The 20811-nt window shown below is 43.3% G+C and overlaps 1 protein-coding gene across 12 annotated transcripts in view; it reads left to right on the top strand.

Moving 5' to 3' along the window:
• unc5a (unc-5 netrin receptor A) overlaps positions 1-20811 on the top strand; it is a 205305-nt gene that overhangs the window by 175455 nt on the left and 9039 nt on the right. For all 12 annotated transcript variants that reach the window (XR_014537540.1, XR_014537541.1, XR_014537542.1 and 9 more), the window contains 3 exons: positions 544-712; positions 2409-2642; positions 19030-19179. Coding sequence is in view for 7 of the 12 variants with exons in the window: in XM_083566434.1 (XP_083422560.1) it covers positions 544-712; positions 2409-2642; positions 19030-19179 (553 nt within the window). In the remaining 5 variants the exon portion in view is untranslated. The remainder of the gene's footprint in view (positions 1-543; positions 713-2408; positions 2643-19029; positions 19180-20811) is intronic.

The following is a 20811-nucleotide window of genomic DNA, read 5'->3' as shown; positions in this document are numbered from 1 at the left end:
TAGATTATCATACAGTAAGGCCCTGCCCCCTTCATTGAGATTATCATACAGTAAGGCCCCACCTCCTTCATTGAGGTTATCATACAGTAAGGCCCCACCTCCTTCATTAAAATTATCATACAGTAAGGCCCTGCCTCCTTCATTGAGATACTCATACAGTAAGGCCCCGCCTCCTTCATTAAGATTATCATACAGTAAGGCCCCGCCTCCTTCATTAAGGTTATCATACAGTAAGGCCCCGCCTCCTTCATTGAGATTTAAAAAGTAAACATTACTGGGTACATGATTAAATATTTAACATGGGCCGGTATAATAACAGTTACAATTTTCAAGCTGCTTTTGAAGTGGAGCGAAATAGAAAAAATTGCAACTACAATAAAATAAATAAAGAGTTAAATAATATATTCAGTGTAAGATGTAAAACTGGCTGCGTTCCATTTCAGCTCGAGCTCTACAGCTGACCCTTGACACAGCATGTCAAACATGAATCTGGAGTATAGACTGACCCTGTGACCCTTTTTATCCACGTTTCTGCCTTCCTAGACTGCCCCTGGCTGGGTGCCAGACGCTGCTGAGTCCGGTGGTTAGCTGCGGCCCGCCAGGTGTCATGTTGACTCGGCCTGTCATCATCAGCATGGAGCATTGCTCTGATTCCTGCACCGATCACTGGGCCATCAGACTGAAGAAACAAACCTATGAGGGAACCTGGGAGGTGAGTCAGTGATAAAGCGATCAGATACGTGTGACTGCATGTTTTTATCACTTTGAGTTATCAGTCATGAGTTTTACATGACATTCGATGAGATCGATACTATTTCGGCATGAAATCGGCTACTGTGGTGGTCCATCATCTCCAATTGTCTTAAATCTTAAATTGATTAGAGTGAAAATGAGTTTTTTGGTTTGTTGGTTCGAATCTTTAGAACACATCATACCGTTCCAGCTCCTTAACATTCCTTTCTCAGGTTCCTCCATGCTTCTAACATCTACAAAAAATGTAACACATCTTCATCAACATCTACATCTACACAAAAGGCAAACGCATCAACATCTACATCTCCAAAAAAACGCAACACCTTGCAGCTTATATCTTAATAAAAAAAAACATGGCATGTTTGGGGGCTTCCTGCAGTCGAGTTGGTCGAGTCTTTCTCACTCAAACGCTCCTCAACTTGCATTGTTTTTGTTGCGAGTGTGGTGCTATAAATTTACAAAAAAACACACTGGGGGTAGAAAACACACCAGGGTTCAAGTATCCAGTTTCCTTTACTAATGGTAGTGAGGACGTTCCCCTGTAGGTACCACTTGATAAGCATTTGTGGGGGGTTTTGATGCAACACCACGGACAATCACAGATAAAGTGTCCAGCAGTTTTGTATTTCAATCCCTTCTCCATCCACACACACATTTTTATATATATACATATATAAATACCTCATCCTTCGTTCGTCCTCTTTTCATTACTGAACTGAATCATGCACGGATTTGAGGCGTATCTCCTCAAACACATCACGTATTCCTCCAAAGAGCATTCCCAGGAAGGTGGGGAAGAAGGTGGCAGAGAGAAAGGATGAAGAAGCAGAACAGGGGGGTGGCAGTGGGAGTAAAGGTCTTCTTTCATGTTCGATATTGTGCATAAATTATTCAGGCCGCCCGGTGTGGCAGCGGCGGGGCGTCTGCAGAATGAATTGGCCTGTCTCTGGCTGAGGTTAGACGAGGACTTTTAATCATCCGTTGGCACAAATATAGCCCAGGTACCCCAGACTAGGGCGGGAAAAATACGGGGGAACTTCGTCCTCCGCCGAGTGTTCGTAGGCCGACTTAAAGCAATTAATTTCTCCAGAGATTGTCTGAGGCATCAGAAAGAAAGGGTGAAGTATGGTCCCTCGTCGGTATCGAACCATCTGAATGGGGGACATTCGAGAGAAAGAGTATGGAAGATGCATTTTCATAGTGGGCGAATGCAAAAACGCCTCGTGTCGATAGTCATTTTATTGATGAACACATTTCATCGATCAGCAGGATGTCTTTCCTGGCTGGAGGTCCTGAGGTGTGTGTGAGGTTGATTAGATTGAGAAAGCAGGAGTGCTCATCACCGAGGCTCCTGTTTGCCTTTTTGTCTAATTAAAGCCGCTCTGGGAAGCCATAAGATGATTGCATTGGACCACAGGTTACTCGGTAGATTTCTCCTTATTTGAACCTCGGACTGCGTAGATGAGATGTAATGCGTGTCAACAGGGCCACTAACGAGTCTAATCTGAATACAGGTAATTACAAATCAGCCCAGTGAGTCAGATAAATGAATCAAACCCGGTATTAATTACTCTTGAGATAATCGTAAACATTTGTCTACAAGTCCTACCGCCCTAAGTGACCCGTGCCCTTACCCATACTCGTGTGTACTGCAGGACGTGTTGCTGCTCGGCGAGGAGTTGGTGTCTGAGCCATTTTACTGCCAGCTGGAGGCGGAGACTTGCCGCTTGTTCACCGAGCAGCTCGGACGCTTCGCTTTGGTCGGAGAGTCCCTCAGCATGGCCGCGGCCAAGCGCCTCAAACTGCTGCTGTTCGCCCCGGCATACTGCTCCACCCTCGAATACACCATCCGTGTCTACTGCACTGACGACACACACGACCTCATCCAGGTGAGTAACCTTGACCGGCTTCCGCATGCTAAACATTGATGAATTTATATTAGCCAAGAATGTCAAATAATGTAATGCTTGGTGATTTGGTCATCGTATGGTTAATGGGTAATAATTAGTGAATGGTTCATAATTTTGCATCAGTAATTGATCACTATTTCGGTGAAATAAATGGGAATTGCTCAGTATTTTGGTGTAATGAATGGAAATTGCTCAGTATTTTGGTATAATAAATCGAAATTATTCAGTATTTTGGTATAATGAATGATAATTGGTCAGTATTTTGGAGTATTGAATGTAAATTGGTCAATATTTTGGTGTATTGAATTGAAATTGTTCAGTGTTTTGGTGTAATGAATGGAAATTGGTCAGTATTTTGGTGTAATGAATGGAAATTGGTCAATAATTTGGTGTATTAAATAGAAAATAGTCAGTATTTTGGAGTATTGAATGGAAATTGGTCAATATTTTGGTTTAATGAATGGAAATTGGTCAGTATTTTGGTGTATTACATGGAAATTGGTCAGTATTTTGGTTTAATGAATGGAAATTGGTCAGTATTTTGGTTTAATGAATGGAAATTAGTCAGTATTTTGGTTTAATGAATGGAAATTGGTCAGTATTTTGGTTTAATGAATGGAAATTGGTCAGTATTTTGGTTTAATGAATGGAAATTGGTCAGTATTTTGGTTTAATGAATGGAAATTGGTCAGTATTTTGGTTTAATGAATGGAAATTGGTCAGTATTTTGGAGTTTTAAATAGATAGATAGAAATAGATGTTTTAAGTGTGTATATTGCAGTATTAAGAAGTAATTAGTTGATCTTATAATCGGGAAGTACATTAATATGGACTGGTAATTTGTTGATTCTTGTAATAAGTGGTGATTTGTTGCAATGTTTTGGTTGGACTGTTTGTTGAGTTCATGAATGGTGATTAATCACCTTATTATTTAGCGATTGATCACTGGTTATTGGAGTGTGTTGCATTTTGTTGGTGAACTATAATGTTATTGCAGTTAAGGATGATTGGTTGCTATGTTGGAGAATGAGGGATGGTTGGTTGCTAGGTAGCGATTAGCCACTGTGTTGATGTGATTAAAGGTGATTGGGTGGAAAGTCCAACCCGGGGAATGCGTTACTCGATAAGAGCGTTGTAATGGCTGCTGATTGGTTGCCATGTCGATGATGTAATCATCTGAAATGGGTGCGCTGGAGTACCGTTTGGCATTCGTCAAAGGTTGGTTGTGTATTTTTCGAATTTGATGCGATTCGTGAATGCTGATTGGTTGATCGCATGCCGGCGTGCGGGTTGCTGATTGCGACAGGATAATGTTGTAATCAGTATCATCAGGATTAAAACCAAAATGTGCTGGTCAATATGTTGAGCTGAAAACTGAGCAGTGGCTGGTGGTTAGATGTAGTGGTGGAGTGGCTGCTTCTATGTTTTTGTGTGATGACTGATAATAGGGTCTGTTTCTCTTCTGTTCGCTCCGTGTTTGTTTGCCATCTGCCTGCTTATGTCTGTATTTCTTGGGCGCCTTCGCTTGTTTCTTTTTCTCATGAACGGATCGAGAACAATCGGGAGCTAATGCCAACGCCGGCTCCCGGGAGAAGCACGTTTGAGTAGCCTTTAAGATTCCATTTGCATGGTTAATTAGTAAATGAAAAAGAAAAGCCGTGTGGCTGGCGTCCCGAGTTCGCCACGAGAGAGAAAAGCGTAGTAATCACCACTCCAACCTCACGCAGCCTGCCAGAAAGAGAGAGAGAGAGAATGGTGTGAGAGTAGAGAAGGTAAGGAGGTTTTCGAGGAGTCGTGTGATGATGGGAGATGAAAATGAGAATGTCAGAGATAGATGGACGGAAATAGAGCCACGCAGAGCTCAGAGGATTATGGTGGGCAGTGGAGTTTTTTTTTTTTTTTTTATCCAAAGCCTCAATCTGGCCGCATGAAGGAAGTTCTCAGGAACATGAGGTCCTCTGGTGCTTCATGAGGAAAAAAAAACTTCATCAGCCACTGATCTCCAGCCAAACTGCGGCCTCAGCACCCACACTCGTTATGAACTCATTAGGAGCTCGTTATGGCTGCTTCTGCGAGAAGCAAGCTGTTGATGCTTTTTTTTTTTTTATTTATTTTTTGGCCGTATTATATTTATATAGCGCTACTAAACACGGGAAAAATTGTAGCGTTAAATAAACAGGCGTAACACAAATCAAAGAGAGTAATAACCGTCTACTCTCGCTCATGACCTTGACCGTTTCCAAGTGCTGGAGATATGTGTGTGTGATATCTTTGCTAAGCCACGGTGTTCTCCTGGGAAATGTAGTCTTCAGGGTTGAACTGGAACAAGACATATATATATATATATTAGAATATATTATATTCTATTCTCTTCGCAAATTCCGACCTAATCCGAGATCGCTCTGTTGTGGAGGCACCTAACAGGTGCAGTGAGCTCTCTGCGTTAAAAAATGTACCCCCTCCCGAGTGACTGATTGGCTTCCCGTACAGTCGCAGGTCCTCGTTTCTTGTGATTGTCTTTCGCATTATTATGCTAATCAGCGCTAGTCATGGGAGGGTGCTGGAGAAGTAGTGCAGGCGGAGAGGTAGCAGATGATCTAATGCCTGATCTGAGATGTGTATTTATCTCCGGTGACATGTTAATTGTGTTGCGTTATGGACTGTAATGATTGCCAGAGGGTATGGCACGCATCCACACACACACACACACACACGCACACGCACACGCTTCATTCCATAATACCAAGTTAACTCTTGCACCAGCCGGGGAGTTCAGAAATGATTTTGAAGCTGAGCAGCCGCTACCCCGCGCTGCTCTTTAAATACATTTCATCCGAACGTTCATTCCCAAGCAGCAGGATCGCAGCGAAGGGTGTTTGTTCAAGAACACCTTTGAGATGAATGTGAACGCTGACTGCACCCCAGGTCTCCTCACCTCCGCCTTCATCAGTACCTGACTTCACTAACACACTTCCAGAAGAAGTGGAGGTTATTTATAAAATAATAAAGAATGGGATGTAGAATCGTTTGCTCAGTTGTATAAAAACTTTTGGTACAGATTGTGTCCATTCTCCTTTGCAGCTTCACGCCACTCATCACTGCGACAGAACAGGAAGGGCATCGCTTCATTTCCCAATTAAACCCGATTAGAACCGGCGTAACTGTGTTTGATGGGGGCGTGGCGTCGTGACACTCGGGACTCGGTGACATTTCGGTTCGCACGCTCTCGATAAGCGACCGGCCCTACGGGACCAATTAGATCGATATTTACCAGCAGCCCGCTTTTCTCCGGCACCGGCGCCGGTGCTGACTCTTCAGCAGGAGATCTCCAGCCCATGGCAAGCAGATCTTCATGAAGCTGGAACAGGTTTGGGTCTCCTCTCACAACGTCTCCTTCCTTCTCTTCTCCCTTCTCTCCTTTTCTTCTAGGCTTTGGAAGCCGTTCTTCCTTTCCTTCCATCTTTCCATCCTTTCTTCCTTCTATGCTTTCTTGATCTCCTTTTCTTTCGCTTCCCTTTCTTTCTCGTTCTTCCTTCCTTCCTCAGTCCGTCCTTTCCATTAAATCTCTCTTTTCATTTCCTTCCATCTGTCCATCCTTTATTCATTCTTCGAGCGCTCTTGATCTCCGTCTGTTCTCCGCTCTTCTGTACTCGTTCTTTTCTCAATCCATTCTTTTGTTCTATGTGCTCGTCATTTCCTTTCTTTCCTTCCATCTTTTTATCCATCCTTTCGTCTTTACTCCCTTTTATCCTTCTCTTTTCTTCCCTTCCCTTCGAGCGTGTGAACGTGGCGTTCCTGATTTAGCTAACGCCATGTCTTGACTGCAGATGAGACGTTGCTGAGATTTTCCTCCAGCTGAACATGTGGATAAGGTCTAGCGTTTCGGGTGCTGACTCGGCGTATGGGCCGTAATGCTTGCGTGTCATGTGTTTGTGTGTTTATGTGTGTGTGTGAGACAGTTTGACCTTTGTCTAAAAAGCAGAGCATAATGGTGTGTGTGTGTGTGTGTGTGTGTGTGTGTGTGTGTGATGGATGGAAAGCGCAGCGTCAGCTCGGTGACGTGAACTTTAATGTGACACTCAGCTTTACGGAGACGAAACAGACGGAGAGCGAGAGAAATGGCACGTCACAGTGTTGCGCTTACTTTTTTCACCATGATTTATCAAGAGCAAAGTGCATCTCGTCCCTCTGTGTGTGTGTGTGTGTGTGTGTGTGTGTGTGTGTGTGTGTGTGTGTGTGTGTGGAGCACAGCTGCCTCCATGCTCACACCCGAAGTTATTAATCAGAGATGAGGGAAGCTGTGGAAGACACACTGATGGGCTCGATCCATCAGAGAGAGAGTGAGAGAGAGAGAGAGAGAGAGAGAGAGAGAGGGAGGAAGAGAGGGAGGAAGAGAGGGTGACATAGACGAAGAGAGGCTTTAATAGATGACGAGTGAAAGACAATAAGACGAGCTCAGCTCGAGGGAACGCTTAACTATATGCAGATACGTCTTTATAATGAACATCTGCACGTCATCGCTCAGGGAAAAAACCCAACAAATCCCCGAATTGTTTGTCGACTCGGTCCGTAGGCGTCGTCCGTCTTCAGAGTCGTTTTATTTCCGTGACGGAGTCTTCAATCTCCTTCAGTCTCTTTCAGTCTCGTTCAGTCTCTTTCATTAAACCCACCCTGAGAACCGTGTGTCCAAATACGAGTTATATTACGTCGACTGAAATCCTGCTATATTTAATATTCACGTCTTCCACGTGTCAGATTCATGTCACGCCACAGCCTGGTTTCTTCTGCATTATTACACTTCACTAACACTGAGCATTCAACTGAGAACACTGAGCACTGAGAAAACTGAGAGAACTGTTAACACTGAGAGAACTGAGAACACTGAGAGAACCGAGAAAACTGAGAGAACTGAGAACACTGAGAGAACCGAGAAAACTGAGAGAACCGAGAACACTGAGAGAACCGGGAACACTGAGAGAACCGAGAACACTGAGAGAACTGAGAGAACTGAGAACACTGAGAGAACTGAGAGAACCGAGAACACTGAGAGAACCGAGAACACTGAGAGAACCGAGAGAACTGAGAACACTGAGAGAACCGAGAACACTGAGAGAACCGAGAACACTGAAAGAACCGAGAACACTGAGAACACTGAGAGAACCGAGAACACTGAGAGAACTGAGAGAACTGAGAACACCGAGAGAACCGAGAACACTGAGAGAACCGAGAACACTGAGAGAGCCGAGAACACTGAGAGAGCTGAGAACACTGAGAAAACTGAGAGAACCGAGAACACTGAGAGAACCGTCAGGTACCTGAGAGTCTCAGACACACACTCACTCACTCACTCACTCACTAACACACACACTCTTACACACACTCTCACTCACACACAAACACTCACTTACACACACTCACACCACACACTCTCACTCACTTACTCACTCACTTACACACACACTCTCATTCACCCACACACACACACACACACACACACACACTCTCACTCACACACAAACACTCACTTACACACACTCACACCACACACTCTCACTCACTCACTTACACACACACACTCTCACTCACCCACACACACACACACACACACACACACTCACTCACACAAACACACACACACACATACACACACACACACACACACACACACACACACTATTCTCCTTTGTTTTTTCGCTTGTTTGTTCCTTTTGTGTGTGTTTTATTTTTTTATCTCGTAATGCAGATGAAACTTAGCTATTAATCAAAAAGCAATAGAAAGCGGAGCAGACTATAATCAGATCACTGGGTCCATATATACTTTTTCTTGGCTGTGTTTTTTATTCATTTTGACTCTGTGTATCTTTAATAAGAGATTTTTGTTCTATTTTTGTGCGCCAAAAAGAGTACAGGAGGAAACTAAAGTTGCGAGTGGGGAACTGAAGAAAAGTCGGACCGCACGTGAAAAGAAACGGTCAGAGGAAACGCACGAACAATTGTTGCTTCGTAGATCGTCATTTAAATGTGGATTGTCAGTGGGTAATGAACGCTCGATCCCCGGCCCTGCTCTGAAATGTAGTTCATTTTGATGGGTTGTAGCTGTCTGGAAACGCCATCTTCCTTAATCACCTTTAAACCTTTCCTTCTTCTCAGGCCGAGGACAGTTTGTCGTCTAAGAGTTAGCGTGGCTGCTAACCTCCTTCTGTCACAGGCAGACAGCAAAGATTAACTATACAAGGGTCTCGTCTATTCCCCGGATGGACCGAGTCTATCAGACGCCGCAGCGAGTGAGTCGAGGCAACCGGACAGACGAAGCTGAAAAGCCGGAGAGCTGCGTCCGGGCCTCCGATAATCCAGTTATCTGTCCCTCTGAAGCTTAACACACTTCTGACCTCAAGGCGAAAAACGCTAAGCTGCTTCTCCATCTATTTTTCCGCTCCCTCTCTCTGAGTTTCCCCTTAATATCAGCGCTTTCCACTTTTTCCTCTTTATATCTCGTGTTTATCTCGGCTTGTTCAAGCCTCTAGAAATATACAAAAATCGAAGAAGACAAAAACACGGTACCCCTCCCCCCCACTTGTCGCAAACACCCCCACACGCACTCGTCTCCACATGACATCTTCTCTCTCTTTTCTTTCGCGAAGAACCCGACGTCGAATACGTCTTCCTCCGCGTCTGCGGCGGAAAAATAAACGCCGAATCTTTTCCGATCTGCTGACGAAGGCGTCACGCGCTTTTTTTTTTTCCTCCTCGCTCAACTAAATAAAGTTTTAGGGAGTTCTCTCCGTTTCTCTCGTCTTTTTTTCTTACCCTCTGCAGTAAATGTGCCGTCGCACAAAGCAATTTATTAGGAAGACAATGAGGCGTACAGGAGGCCATTACTCTCTTTGTCGAACCCACATGTGGAAAGCAAACACACAAACTGCGAGTGCAGTATTTTTTTATGTTTGGGGCGTGATGTTGGTAAAAAAAAAGAAAAGAAAAGAAAACGATTCGCCGAGACAGACAGATTTATGCACGCTTGTTAATCGCGAGCTCTCGGGACGCTGGCGGGACGTCCGCATCGGTATTCAGGGTGCCAAGGCTTCATAATGGGATAATTGGCAGCCTCTCGGCTCGATCTGCTGATGGGTCAGAATCTGGATCAAAGTTCACTCGTCGCCATTTGCAATGGTAATTCCCGCCCCAAAGAGTAATTGTGCTTCGAAGAGGACCAAGCTAAACGAGGAGCTTTGGAGCCTTTTGTGCGAGTAAAAGCCACACATCGTGAGATTATACGCCTCTCCACATTCGATTGGCCTCTGCTATTGACTCGCGCGAACCCCGGACGACTGGGGAGATAACCTCTGACCACTGGTCCCCGCCATGCCGACACGAGTGCAGCTTGAAAGACGCCCACTCCTCCATCTGAAGACTAAATGGCTGTTTTGAAAGTGTCTCCGTGAGGGGACATGCTTAAAATTGGGGCTCGTTATGTCCTCGTTATATATGAGCGGAGAGCCTCCGCGATCTGATCACCGCGTTACACGCGTAGCCTGAAAGAGTTTGCAGCGGCGCAAGGATCCGTGTTTTGAAATCGATAATTACCGGCTTCCTTACCGTTATAATTGAAGCCGGCCGAGCCTGAAGTGAGCAGCGCAAAGGAAACGGCGCCGCAGATAAGAATCGGCCGGATTCTCCATCTTAATTAGACTCGCTCTCCGAATTCAATCCGTGTGCATTGGCGTTCGCGCAGTTAAGCCGTTACACCATACGGCCTCATCCATCTGCCCTTCCAGAGCGCGTTCCTTCCAGCACATTAGCTTCATATTCGTGCCTCCAGAACGCTTCGAACACGAGTGTAGTGCCAGCATGAGGCAGCGATGGAGTGCTGTACAAGTGGTACTTGTCCAAACTTTAATTTCTTGTAGAGTCTTCTACTCTGTGGGACAGAAAGTATGAGTGTCACCTATAGCAAAAGCTTTGTGTGTATGTTTGTGTGCGCCTGCTTGGTCCCCAGATTACACACTAAAGTAAAATGTGTGGCGCAACTAAACCGGACATGTTTCTGTTCATCCCTGTGCATGCAATCATTTTCATGTTTTGTTTGTATTCATTGGTTGCTGTATTAACACCACCACAGCTCTGATGATTGGATGTCGCCCAGGGGAAAAGGAGGAAACCGGACACTTGGTTGTTGGGGTCCCCCCCCATCCTCATCTCATCCAGAAGCACAGTGAACTATTACGATTAAGCTTTCTTACAAAAAAAGCAATCAAACACAAATAAATAAATAAATAAATAAATAAATAAATAAATAAATAAATAAATAAATAACTGGTGCACCTTCTATTTGTATCTGTATTTTTGTTTTTATTCAAAATGCCCTGTTTGCAGAAAGACAGAAAAGCCTAATTGCATCAGGATGTCTGTAAATGTTCATGACGATGCAGACATAAAAAAAAAAAAAAAAAAATCAGAAAACACTGCTACAAAAATCAAAAAAAAATACTATTAATAAAAATCCATTATTAATAGTAATTTCTTTATGAAATTCCTGCTTGACTGGAAATAAAGGGCCCTAAAACAAGTCCCATCTTCATGCTGTCTTACGTGGCTTATTTGTAAACTGTTTGCCCCTCAATCCAGAGGTTGCTAGTTCAAACCTGCTACACTCATTTATTTGTTTGCGTTAATATTTTTTACGCCATAAAAAATCCCACCGTGCAATTACATCACCTGTCCTACAGCAGTGCAGCCGTTAGCATCAGGGTTTCTGACTTTCCAAAATATATATACTTAAACAGAACATACTAGTAGCCATAATTAAACTCCTAGCAGGTAGTTTCTCAAGATGATTGAATGATTACTCCCACCTGGAGAAATGGAAGCGACCACTCACATGGATAACTGGTTTTTTTTGTTGGGAGTGCAGTTCCGAGACACACCTCTAGGGTCAGCCAGGCTTTCTTACTAAAGACTCACCTGTGAGTAGGAACACCTAAGGGAAGAAAACCCACCCTCATTCGGTTGACCCCTAATCATATCTGTTCAGAGTCTCATGATCAGTTTAACTCCAGACTTTTTGTTCGCACTGAAAATTGACGAGTTGTACCTATAATTGATGCCTATGGGCAGTTGTTGGGTTTTGTTTTCCAGTGTAGCTCTTGCTACAGACCTGTTTGTCAGTGGTATCTATGCTACAAACAGGTTGAAAGTAATATAAAGCCACACAGCCCAGGCTCAGAAATCAATGAGCTGCATCCATTTCATTTATAATGGTGGTCAAACAAACCATCCCAATGGAGAGGATTTCGGTTTGAATCCAGAGCACTGTTTAGACAATTAGTTCATTTTAAAAGGCCTACAAGAACCTCATTGCTGCAAGGCTTCAGTGGTGTTCTTATAAAACACTTGCCTTTAAATCGAGAGGTTGTTGGTTCAAGTCCAGGGTGTTTCTTAGTCAAATTATATTATTATAATTAGTATGTTGGTGTTTCTTTTAAAAGGCCTTTAAGAGCCTCTGCACCCCAAGACTTTGGTGGCTTTCTTATAAAACACTCGCTTCCAAAAGCAGAGGTTATGGGTTCAAATCTGCCGTACAGCCTATTTTTATTATTGTCCTTAGGGTGTTGGGGTTTGTATATAATGCAAAAGGCCTACAAGACAAGATTTGACGCAAGACGTCGTGGCGTTCTTATAAGACTCTCGCCTCCCATTGGAGAGGTTATTGGTTCAAATCCAGGTTGCTGCTTAGTCAATTTATATAATTGTAATAAGGGTGTTGGTGTTTATTTTAAAAGACCTACTAGAGCCTCATCCATGCAAGGCTTCTGTGGCTTTCTTGTAAAACACTTATCTCTCATTGCATGGGTCATTGGTTCAAAGCCAATGTGGGCTTTAGCCTGTTTTTATTATTATACTTAAGGTGTTGGTGTTTTACAAGAAGTGCAAAAGACCTACAAGAGACACTGCATTTCATGGGTTTTGGTGGCTTTCTTGTAAAACACTCGCCTCTCAACGCAGAGGTTGCGGCTTAAATTCTGCTATACCGTTTAACCCATTATTATTCTTAGACTTACGGTGTTGCTGTTTGTTTTAAAAGGCCTACGAGAGACTCTTCACTGCTAGGAATCCGTGGTGCTCTTGTCACACACTCACCTCCCAATGGGGAGGTTGTTGGTTCAAAACCAGAGTGCTGCATAGTCAATTTATATCATTATAATTAGAGTGTTGGTGTTCATTATGAAGGGCCTTCATGAGTCTCATCCCCTCTGTGGCGTTCTTGTAAAACACTTGTCTCTCAATGCGTAGATCATTGGTTCAAATCCAGCTCGGTCTTTAGCCTATTTTTATTATTATACTTAAGGCGTTGGTGTTTCGCAAGAAGTGCAAAAGGCCTACAAGAGGTCCTGCATTCCATGGTCTTCGGTGGCTTTCTTCTAAAACTCTTGCCTCTCAACGCAGAGGTTGCCGGTTCAAATCCGCTGTACTTTTGAGCTTATTATTCTCAGCATTACGGTGTTAGTGTTTGTTTTTAAAAGCCTACAAGAGACTCTTCAACAGTAGGAATCTGTGGCGCTCTTGTAAAACACTCGTCTGCTCCTGGAGAGGATGTGGATTCAAATCTGCTGTAATGTTTAGCCAAATGTTATTATAATACGTCGGGTGTTCATTGCAAATGCAAAAGGCATACAAGCGGCACAGTGGTTCAAGGGCTTTGGTGGCTTTCTTGTAAAACGCTCACCTCTCAACACAGAGGCTGCAGGTTCGATTCCAACAGCCGGTTGAGTAGTTTATTAGGCTAAAATCTGCTGTTGGCCATTTCTTAAAGCCTAAACTCCAATAAGCATTTGCTCACTTTGTCCTCCAGTGGTGTAGTGGTTAATGTCATGGGCTCTGCTGCGTGACATCTTTGGTTTGGAGCTCACGTTGGCTTGCCTTTAACTCCACAATTATGTATTTAAAACTAAAAAGTGATATTTAAGCAGTGTTAAGTGTGAGATTCTGTGGCTCATCTGGTTGAGCTTTGCCTCTGGATTGAGAGGTTGCCAGTTCAAATCCTGGCCAGGTCTCCTGGATATGGGTGAAGATGGTTCCGAAGCAATGGCTTGACAAAAAAGGTGCTACCAGACGGTGTGGAAGGGCATGAATGGCACAACAAGGATGGTACTATCAGAAGGTATGGAAGGGCATGAATGGTGCGGACAAGGTAGAGGATGGTTGAAGGGCGTAACCCACAAGGTGGGGGGCAATATCCGGGCAGCTGCCCCCCCGGAGCTGGCAAAGAATAGTTGAAGGGGTTATAGCACTGAAAAAAAAAAAGTATGGACTTAGTTTTGCATATATAGAAAATTCAGCCAAAAACCTATCACCCACACTTTTTCTGGGGTTCTGAAGCACCATTTACTTCAGACCCTCTTTCTTCACTCAGACACCTGTCACCTCCAACTGCCATCACACACAGCCACGCTTCACCACTTACCTATGAACCATCCAAGGGTTGGGACAAGCCGGATTCGAACCAGCAACCTCCGAGACCAGAGGCGAAGCTTTAACCAGAAAGCCACGAAGTCCCACATCAAGTGACATGTCTCGTAGGACTTTTGTCTTTTTAAATGAGCATCAACAAAAATAAAAAAAATTAAATTCAAGAAAAAAAAACATGCTTTCACTAAAATACCAGGTTTCCCTGCTCTCAAGAATGATCCATTCCTAAAACCCTTCTGGGTGTAGTTCTCTTTAATTGGATACACCTTGTCGCTGCTTAAGATGCCTCCACATGGGCAACCTAAAGATAGATGAGATTACTGTGAAGGGTGGAGCTTAGACACCAAGAAGATGGTTCTAAATTTGTGTTGAGACAAGCAGTTCTGTCACAATGATATCTTTGCAGTCAAATCTCCATCAGTGAACTAAACCTCTGAGTTGGGCCCTAAAACAAGTCCCATCTTCATGCTGTCTTACGTGGCTTATTTGTAAACTGTTTGCCCCTCAATCCAGAGGTTGCTATTTCAAACCTGCTACACTCATTCATTTGTTTGCGTTAATATTTTTTACGCCATAAAAAATCCCACCGTGCAATTACATCACCTGTCCTACAGCAGTGCAGCGGTTAGCATCAGGGTTTCTGACTTTCCAAAATATATATACCTAAACAGAACATACTAGTAGCCATAATTAAACTCCTAGCAGGTAGTTTCTCAAGATGATTGAATGATTACTCCCACCTGGAGAAATGGAAGCGACCACTCACATGGATAACTGGTTTTTTTTGTTGGGAGTGCAGTTCCGAGACACACCTCTAGGGTCAGCCAGGCTTTCTTACTAAAGACTCACCTGTGAGTAGGAACACCTAAGGGAAGAAAACCCACCCTCATTCGGTTGACCCCTAATCATATCTGTTCAGAGTCTCATGATCAGTTTAACTCCAGACTTTTTGTTCACACTGAAAATTGACGAGTTGTACCTATAATTGATGCCTATGGGCAGTTGTTGGGTTTTGTTTTCCAGTGTAGCTCTTGCTACAGACCTGTTTGTCAGTGGTATCTATGCTACAAACAGGTTGAAAGTAATATAAAGCCACACAGCCCAGGCTCAGAAATCAATGAGCTGCATCCATTTCATTTATAATGGTGGTCAAACAAACCATCCCAATGGAGAGGATTTCGGTTTGAATCCAGAGCACTGTTTAGACAATTAGTTCATTTTAAAAGGCCTACAAGAACCTCATTGCTGCAAGGCTTCAGTGGTGTTCTTATAAAACACTTGCCTTTAAATCGAGAGGTTGTTGGTTCAAGTCCAGGTGTTTCTTAGTCAAATTATATTATTATAATTAGTATGTTGGTGTTTCTTTTAAAAGGCCTTTAAGAGCCTCTGCACCCCAAGACTTTGGTGGCTTTCTTATAAAACACTCGCTTCCCAAAGCCGAGGTTATGGGTTCAAATCTGCCGTACAGCCTATTTTTATTATTGTCCTTAGGGTGTTGGGGTTTGTATATAATGCAAAAGGCCTACAAGACAAGATTTGACGCAAGACGTTGTGGCGTTCTTATAAGACTCTCGCCTCCCATTGGAGAGGTAATTGGTTCAAATCCAGGTTGCTGCTTAGTCAATTTATATAATTGTAATAAGGGTGTTGGTGTTTGTTTTAAAAGGCCTACGAGAGACTCTTCACTGCTAGGAATCTGTGGTGCTCTTGTCACACACTCACCTCCCAATGGGGTGGTTGTTGGTTCAAAACCAGAGTGCTGCATAGTCAATTTATATCATTATAATTAGAGTGTTGGTGTTCATTATGAAGGGCCTTAATGAGTCTCATCACCTCTGTGGCGTTCTTGTAAAACACTTGTCTCTCAATGCGTAGATCATTGGTTCAAATCCAGCTCGGTCTTTAGCCTATTTTTATTATTATACTTAAGGCGTTGGTGTTTCGCAAGAAGTGCAAAAGGCCTACAAGAGGTCCTGCATTCCATGGTCTTCGGTGGCTTTCTTCTAAAACTCTTGCCTCTCAACGCAGAGGTTGCCGGTTCAAATCCGCTGTACTTTTGAGCTTATTATTCTCAGCATTACGGTGTTAGTGTTTGTTTTTAAAAGCCTACAAGAGACTCTTCAACAGTAGGAATCTGTGGCGCTCTTGTAAAACACTCGTCTGCTCCTGGAGAGGATGTGGATTCAAATCTGCTGTAATGTTTAGCCAAATGTTATTATAATACGTCGGGTGTTCATTGCAAATGCAAAAGGCATACAAGCGGCACAGTGGTTCAAGGGCTTTGGTGGCTTTCTTGTAAAACGCTCACCTCTCAACACAGAGGCTGCAGGTTCGATTCCAGCAGCCGGTTGAGTTGTTTATTAAGCTAAAATCTGCTGTTGGCCATTTCTTAAAGCCTAAACTCCAATAAGCATTTGCTCACTTTGTCCTCCAGTGGTGTAGTGGTTAATGTCGTGGGCTCTGCTGCGTGACATCTTTGGTTTGGAGCTCACGTTGGCTTGCCTTTAACTCCACAATTATGTATTTAAAACTAAAAAGTGATATTTAAGCAGTGTTAAGTGTGAGATTCTGTGGCTCATCTGGTTGAGCTTTGCCTCTGGATTGAGAGGTTGCCAGTTCAAATCCTGGCCAGGTCTCCTGGATATGGGTGAAGATGGTTCTGAAGCAATGGCTTGACAAAAAAGGTGCTACCAGACGGTGTGGAAGGGCATGAATGGCACAACAAGGAAGGTACTATCAGAAGGTATGGAAGGGCATGAATGGTGCGGACAAGGAAGAGAATGCAGACAAGGAAGAGGATGGTTGAAGGGCGTAACCCACAAGGTGGGGGGCAATATCCGGGCAGCTGCCCCCCCGGAGCTGGCAAAGAATAGTTGAAGGGGTTATAGCACTGAAAAAAAAAAGTATGGACTTAGTTTTGCATATATAGAAAATTCAGCCAAAAACCTATCACCCACACTTTTTCTGGGGTTCTGAAGCACCATTTACTTCAGACCCTCTTTCTTCACTCAGACACCTGTCACCTCCAACTGCCATCACACACAGCCACACTTCACCACTTACCTATGAACCATCCAAGGGTTGGGACAAGCCGGATTCGAACCAGCAACCTCCGAGACCAGAGGCGAAGCTTTAACCAGAAAGCCACGAAGTCCCACATCAAGCAGCATGTCTCGTAGGACTTTTGTCTTTTAAAATAAGCATCAACAAAAATAAAAAAAAAATTAATTAAAAAAAAAAAACATGCTTTCACTAAAATACCAGGTTTCCCTGCTCTCAAGAATGATCCATTCCTAAAACCCTTCTGGGTGTAGTTCTCTTTAATTGGATACACCTTGTCGCTGCTTAAGATGCCTCCACATGGGCAACCTAAAGATAGATGAGATTACTGTGAAGGGTGGAGCTTAGACACCAAGAAGATGGTTCTAAATTTGTGTTGAGACAAGCAGTTCTGTCACAATGATATCTTTGCAGTCAAATCTCCATCAGTGAACTAAACCTCTGAGTGGACAAAGTAGACTTCATGTCAAAACTAATTTCCTGGTTCTTGACTATAAAGTACTTTGGTATTTTAGAATCATTTATAATCCCAATGCTTTGTGTCAACCCAGAGGAAGATAATTTCCCTACAGCTTTGTTCCTCTCTAGAATTTGCTCTCAAATGACATTTGGTTTGTTCTTTCAGGATAAATATATACATTTAAAATTGACATGTGAGTCAGAATTTCTCTAAAGTTGCTGTAAAGGTCCAACACATGTAGTACTGCATTTAAAGCTGATAGGAAAAGGAAAGGAAGCAAACTAAACTACACACCAATTAGATCTTGGACTTGTAAACACTCTTTCACAGCTGGCTAATGATCAGTGGTGGATGAAGTACGCAAACTATGTAGTCGAGTTAAAGTGGGGATCGACTCAGTAAAATACGGCTCCAGTAAAAGTAAAAGTGTCCCTTTAAACTTTCACTTGAGTAAAAATACCACAGATTTTGCCTTCAAATGTATGATGTTCCTATTATTTCTTTTTTTTACACAAGACACTTGAAAGACTAAGAAAAGACCGATCAATGAATAGAATGATATTAATGAGTCAAACACTGATTGATATCTTTTACAATGATCATGAACCCCAAACCTTCTTTTCAACTACATCAAATAAATCGTGCAAATAAGCCACGTGTGTTGTGGCGAGTTCGAGTCTGGAGTTTCTTCATCATTTATTCCTCTCTTAATGTTCTGCTTGCTGTTGAACTGACGCTGAACTGTATGTTGGGAATAAGTAGCAATCAAAACGAGTTCAAAACAGAGCGCGCGTTTGACCATTAATAATCATAATGTTCCTCAAGTAAATGTACTTGAGGGAAAAATAGGTGATATTTGACTTTGAAATGTAGTGAAGTTAAAGTCAAAGTCTCCCCAAATGGAACTACTTCCATAAAGTACAGATACAAGAAAACGCTTCTTAAGTAACCAATCACATTTACTACCTTATTGTTCGCCACAATGGGGCACAAATACAGGAAATATCGTACCTGTTCTTTTCCCTCTCCTGGTTTGCTACAGCTCCTGCCAGTAATTGGACTGCTTTCCTGCCTAAGGTTATGAGGTTTGATGTACGAGTGCAAAATTCCCAAACCAATTTCTTACTCATGCACAGCCCTGACTACGAGTGGCTCATCAGAGCAGCATAGGAACTTTGCGTTATATATTCCATTGTTGACCCCATAGTCATGTTATCATTGACTGACTCATGTATCATGGTAGCTTTTTAGATATATACATATGCTTCAATACAGAAGAATTACACTGGTTTAGGAAAGAATTGTGTCCTGGAATAATATTGATATACACAAAACCGTACCTGAAAGTCCTCTGTGTTCGTTGTTGTGTCGTCTCTGTAGGAGGTGATGCAGATGGAAGCGCAGCTCGGAGGTCGCCTCATTGACGAGCCACACGTTCTCCTGTTTAAAGACAGCTACCATAACCTGCGCCTCTCCATCCACGACCTGCCACAGGCTCAGTGGAGGAGCAAGCTGCTCAACGCCTACCAGGTAGGAATAGTACATGAAATCCGCCTCTCGACTGTATTAGGAGGAGAAGTGTTTCATGTTTTAATTGTTCATTCTTCACTACAAAGAAGGCAATTTGAAGTGTCTTTTTCACAGTTGTGCTTCACAGTGATACAGCCACTGAAAAAATCTGATGCCTCAATTCAAAGCAGAAACCCCCCACACACACAACTGCATAAGAATATGATCAAATTTAGAAAATTAGAGTTGCTGAACTATGGTCAGTTTCCTTTCCCCCTCCGGACAGTTATCAGCTCCGCTGCAGTATTTTTGGAATCGCTCTGCTGAAATAATTTGCTGTGACAGCATTCCTTCAGTTGACAACCCCTGGAGTGGAATTTAAAATCAGCCATAATGTTACTGTGTAGGTCCCCCTTAGGCCCCCAATACAGCTCTGACCTTTTAAGGCATGGACTCCAAAAGACCTCTGAAGGTATTCCGTGGTACCATGACGTCAGCAGCAGCTGCTTTAAATCGTGTAAGTTGCAAGGTGGGGTCTCCACGGTTTGGACTTGTTTGTCTTGTACCTTCCACGGATAATCGGCTGCAAAGCAGTCTGTGGAATTCACAGGCGTTGTCAGGTTCCTGAACCCATTCCAGAGCAGATTTTGCGGTGTGACATTATCATGCCTGGGTCTCCAGGAAGGTGTGAAACTTCTGCAACAATATTAAGGCAAGGGGGTACGTGCTAAGATAACATCCACACGAGTACATGGCCCCACGGCATTTAGCAGACCCGGACACCCATACGCTCTGAAATTTGTGCAGATCTTCTCTGCTATCGGACCAGACCGAACCAGATACATCAATGAGCCTCTGGGGGGCTCAAAAGCTTTCCTTCAACAGACTATTTTTGGTAGATACCAACCGGAGCAACCCCCAAAAGCCTTGCCATCTGGAAATGCTCTGACACAGGCATCTGTCCATGATAATCTGGTACAAATCAGAGTTAGACAATTCCCTACACTTGCCCATTTTTCCTGCTTCCAACACATCAACATCAAGAATAAACTGTTGACTTGCAGCCTGATATATAATAAGAGGTGTCACTGTAACTGCAAGTATTCGTGAAAGTACTTGAAAATCTCCTGATGCGACAAACAAATCTAGAACCAAAACATTACTGAAAGCAGGAGCTTGATGGATTTCTTGTCTCAGGGATCTGTGTAACTAAATAAAGGCAGTATCACCAGTGTTTTATTTTACGTTTGACATGAGGTTATAGACCATTATTGGCTCTACAAAGCATTACTAGGAACCTTATCGTTCCCCTCTCAGTCTTCCTTCTTTTAGCTTTCCTTCTCTCTTTTCTTGCTTTGATTCACCTCAACTCGCAGAAGCTAACTCATTCCCTCACCCTGGCTATTACACTTATTTATCCTTTAAATGGCCCCCAGCTATTGTCCCCCCCCCCCCCCCCCTACACACATACACTTTCTTTCACTCTCTCTTTCACCGTCTCTCTCTCTCTCTCTCTCCTCTACATAGCTCTGCATAGACGTTCCACTGCCTGAGTTTGATCATTGGCTCTGAGAGCGGGAGTTTAGCAGATTTCCCCACAGGCGCCACATTTAAAAGGGCTCTTGATACGTCGCTCCAGCCAGCATCAGGTTT

This window comes from Silurus aristotelis, assembly GCF_946808225.1.
Source record: "Silurus aristotelis genome assembly, chromosome: 17".
Taxonomy (NCBI): domain Eukaryota; kingdom Metazoa; phylum Chordata; class Actinopteri; order Siluriformes; family Siluridae; genus Silurus; species Silurus aristotelis.
This window is presented reverse-complemented; position numbering and strand designations above follow the sequence as displayed.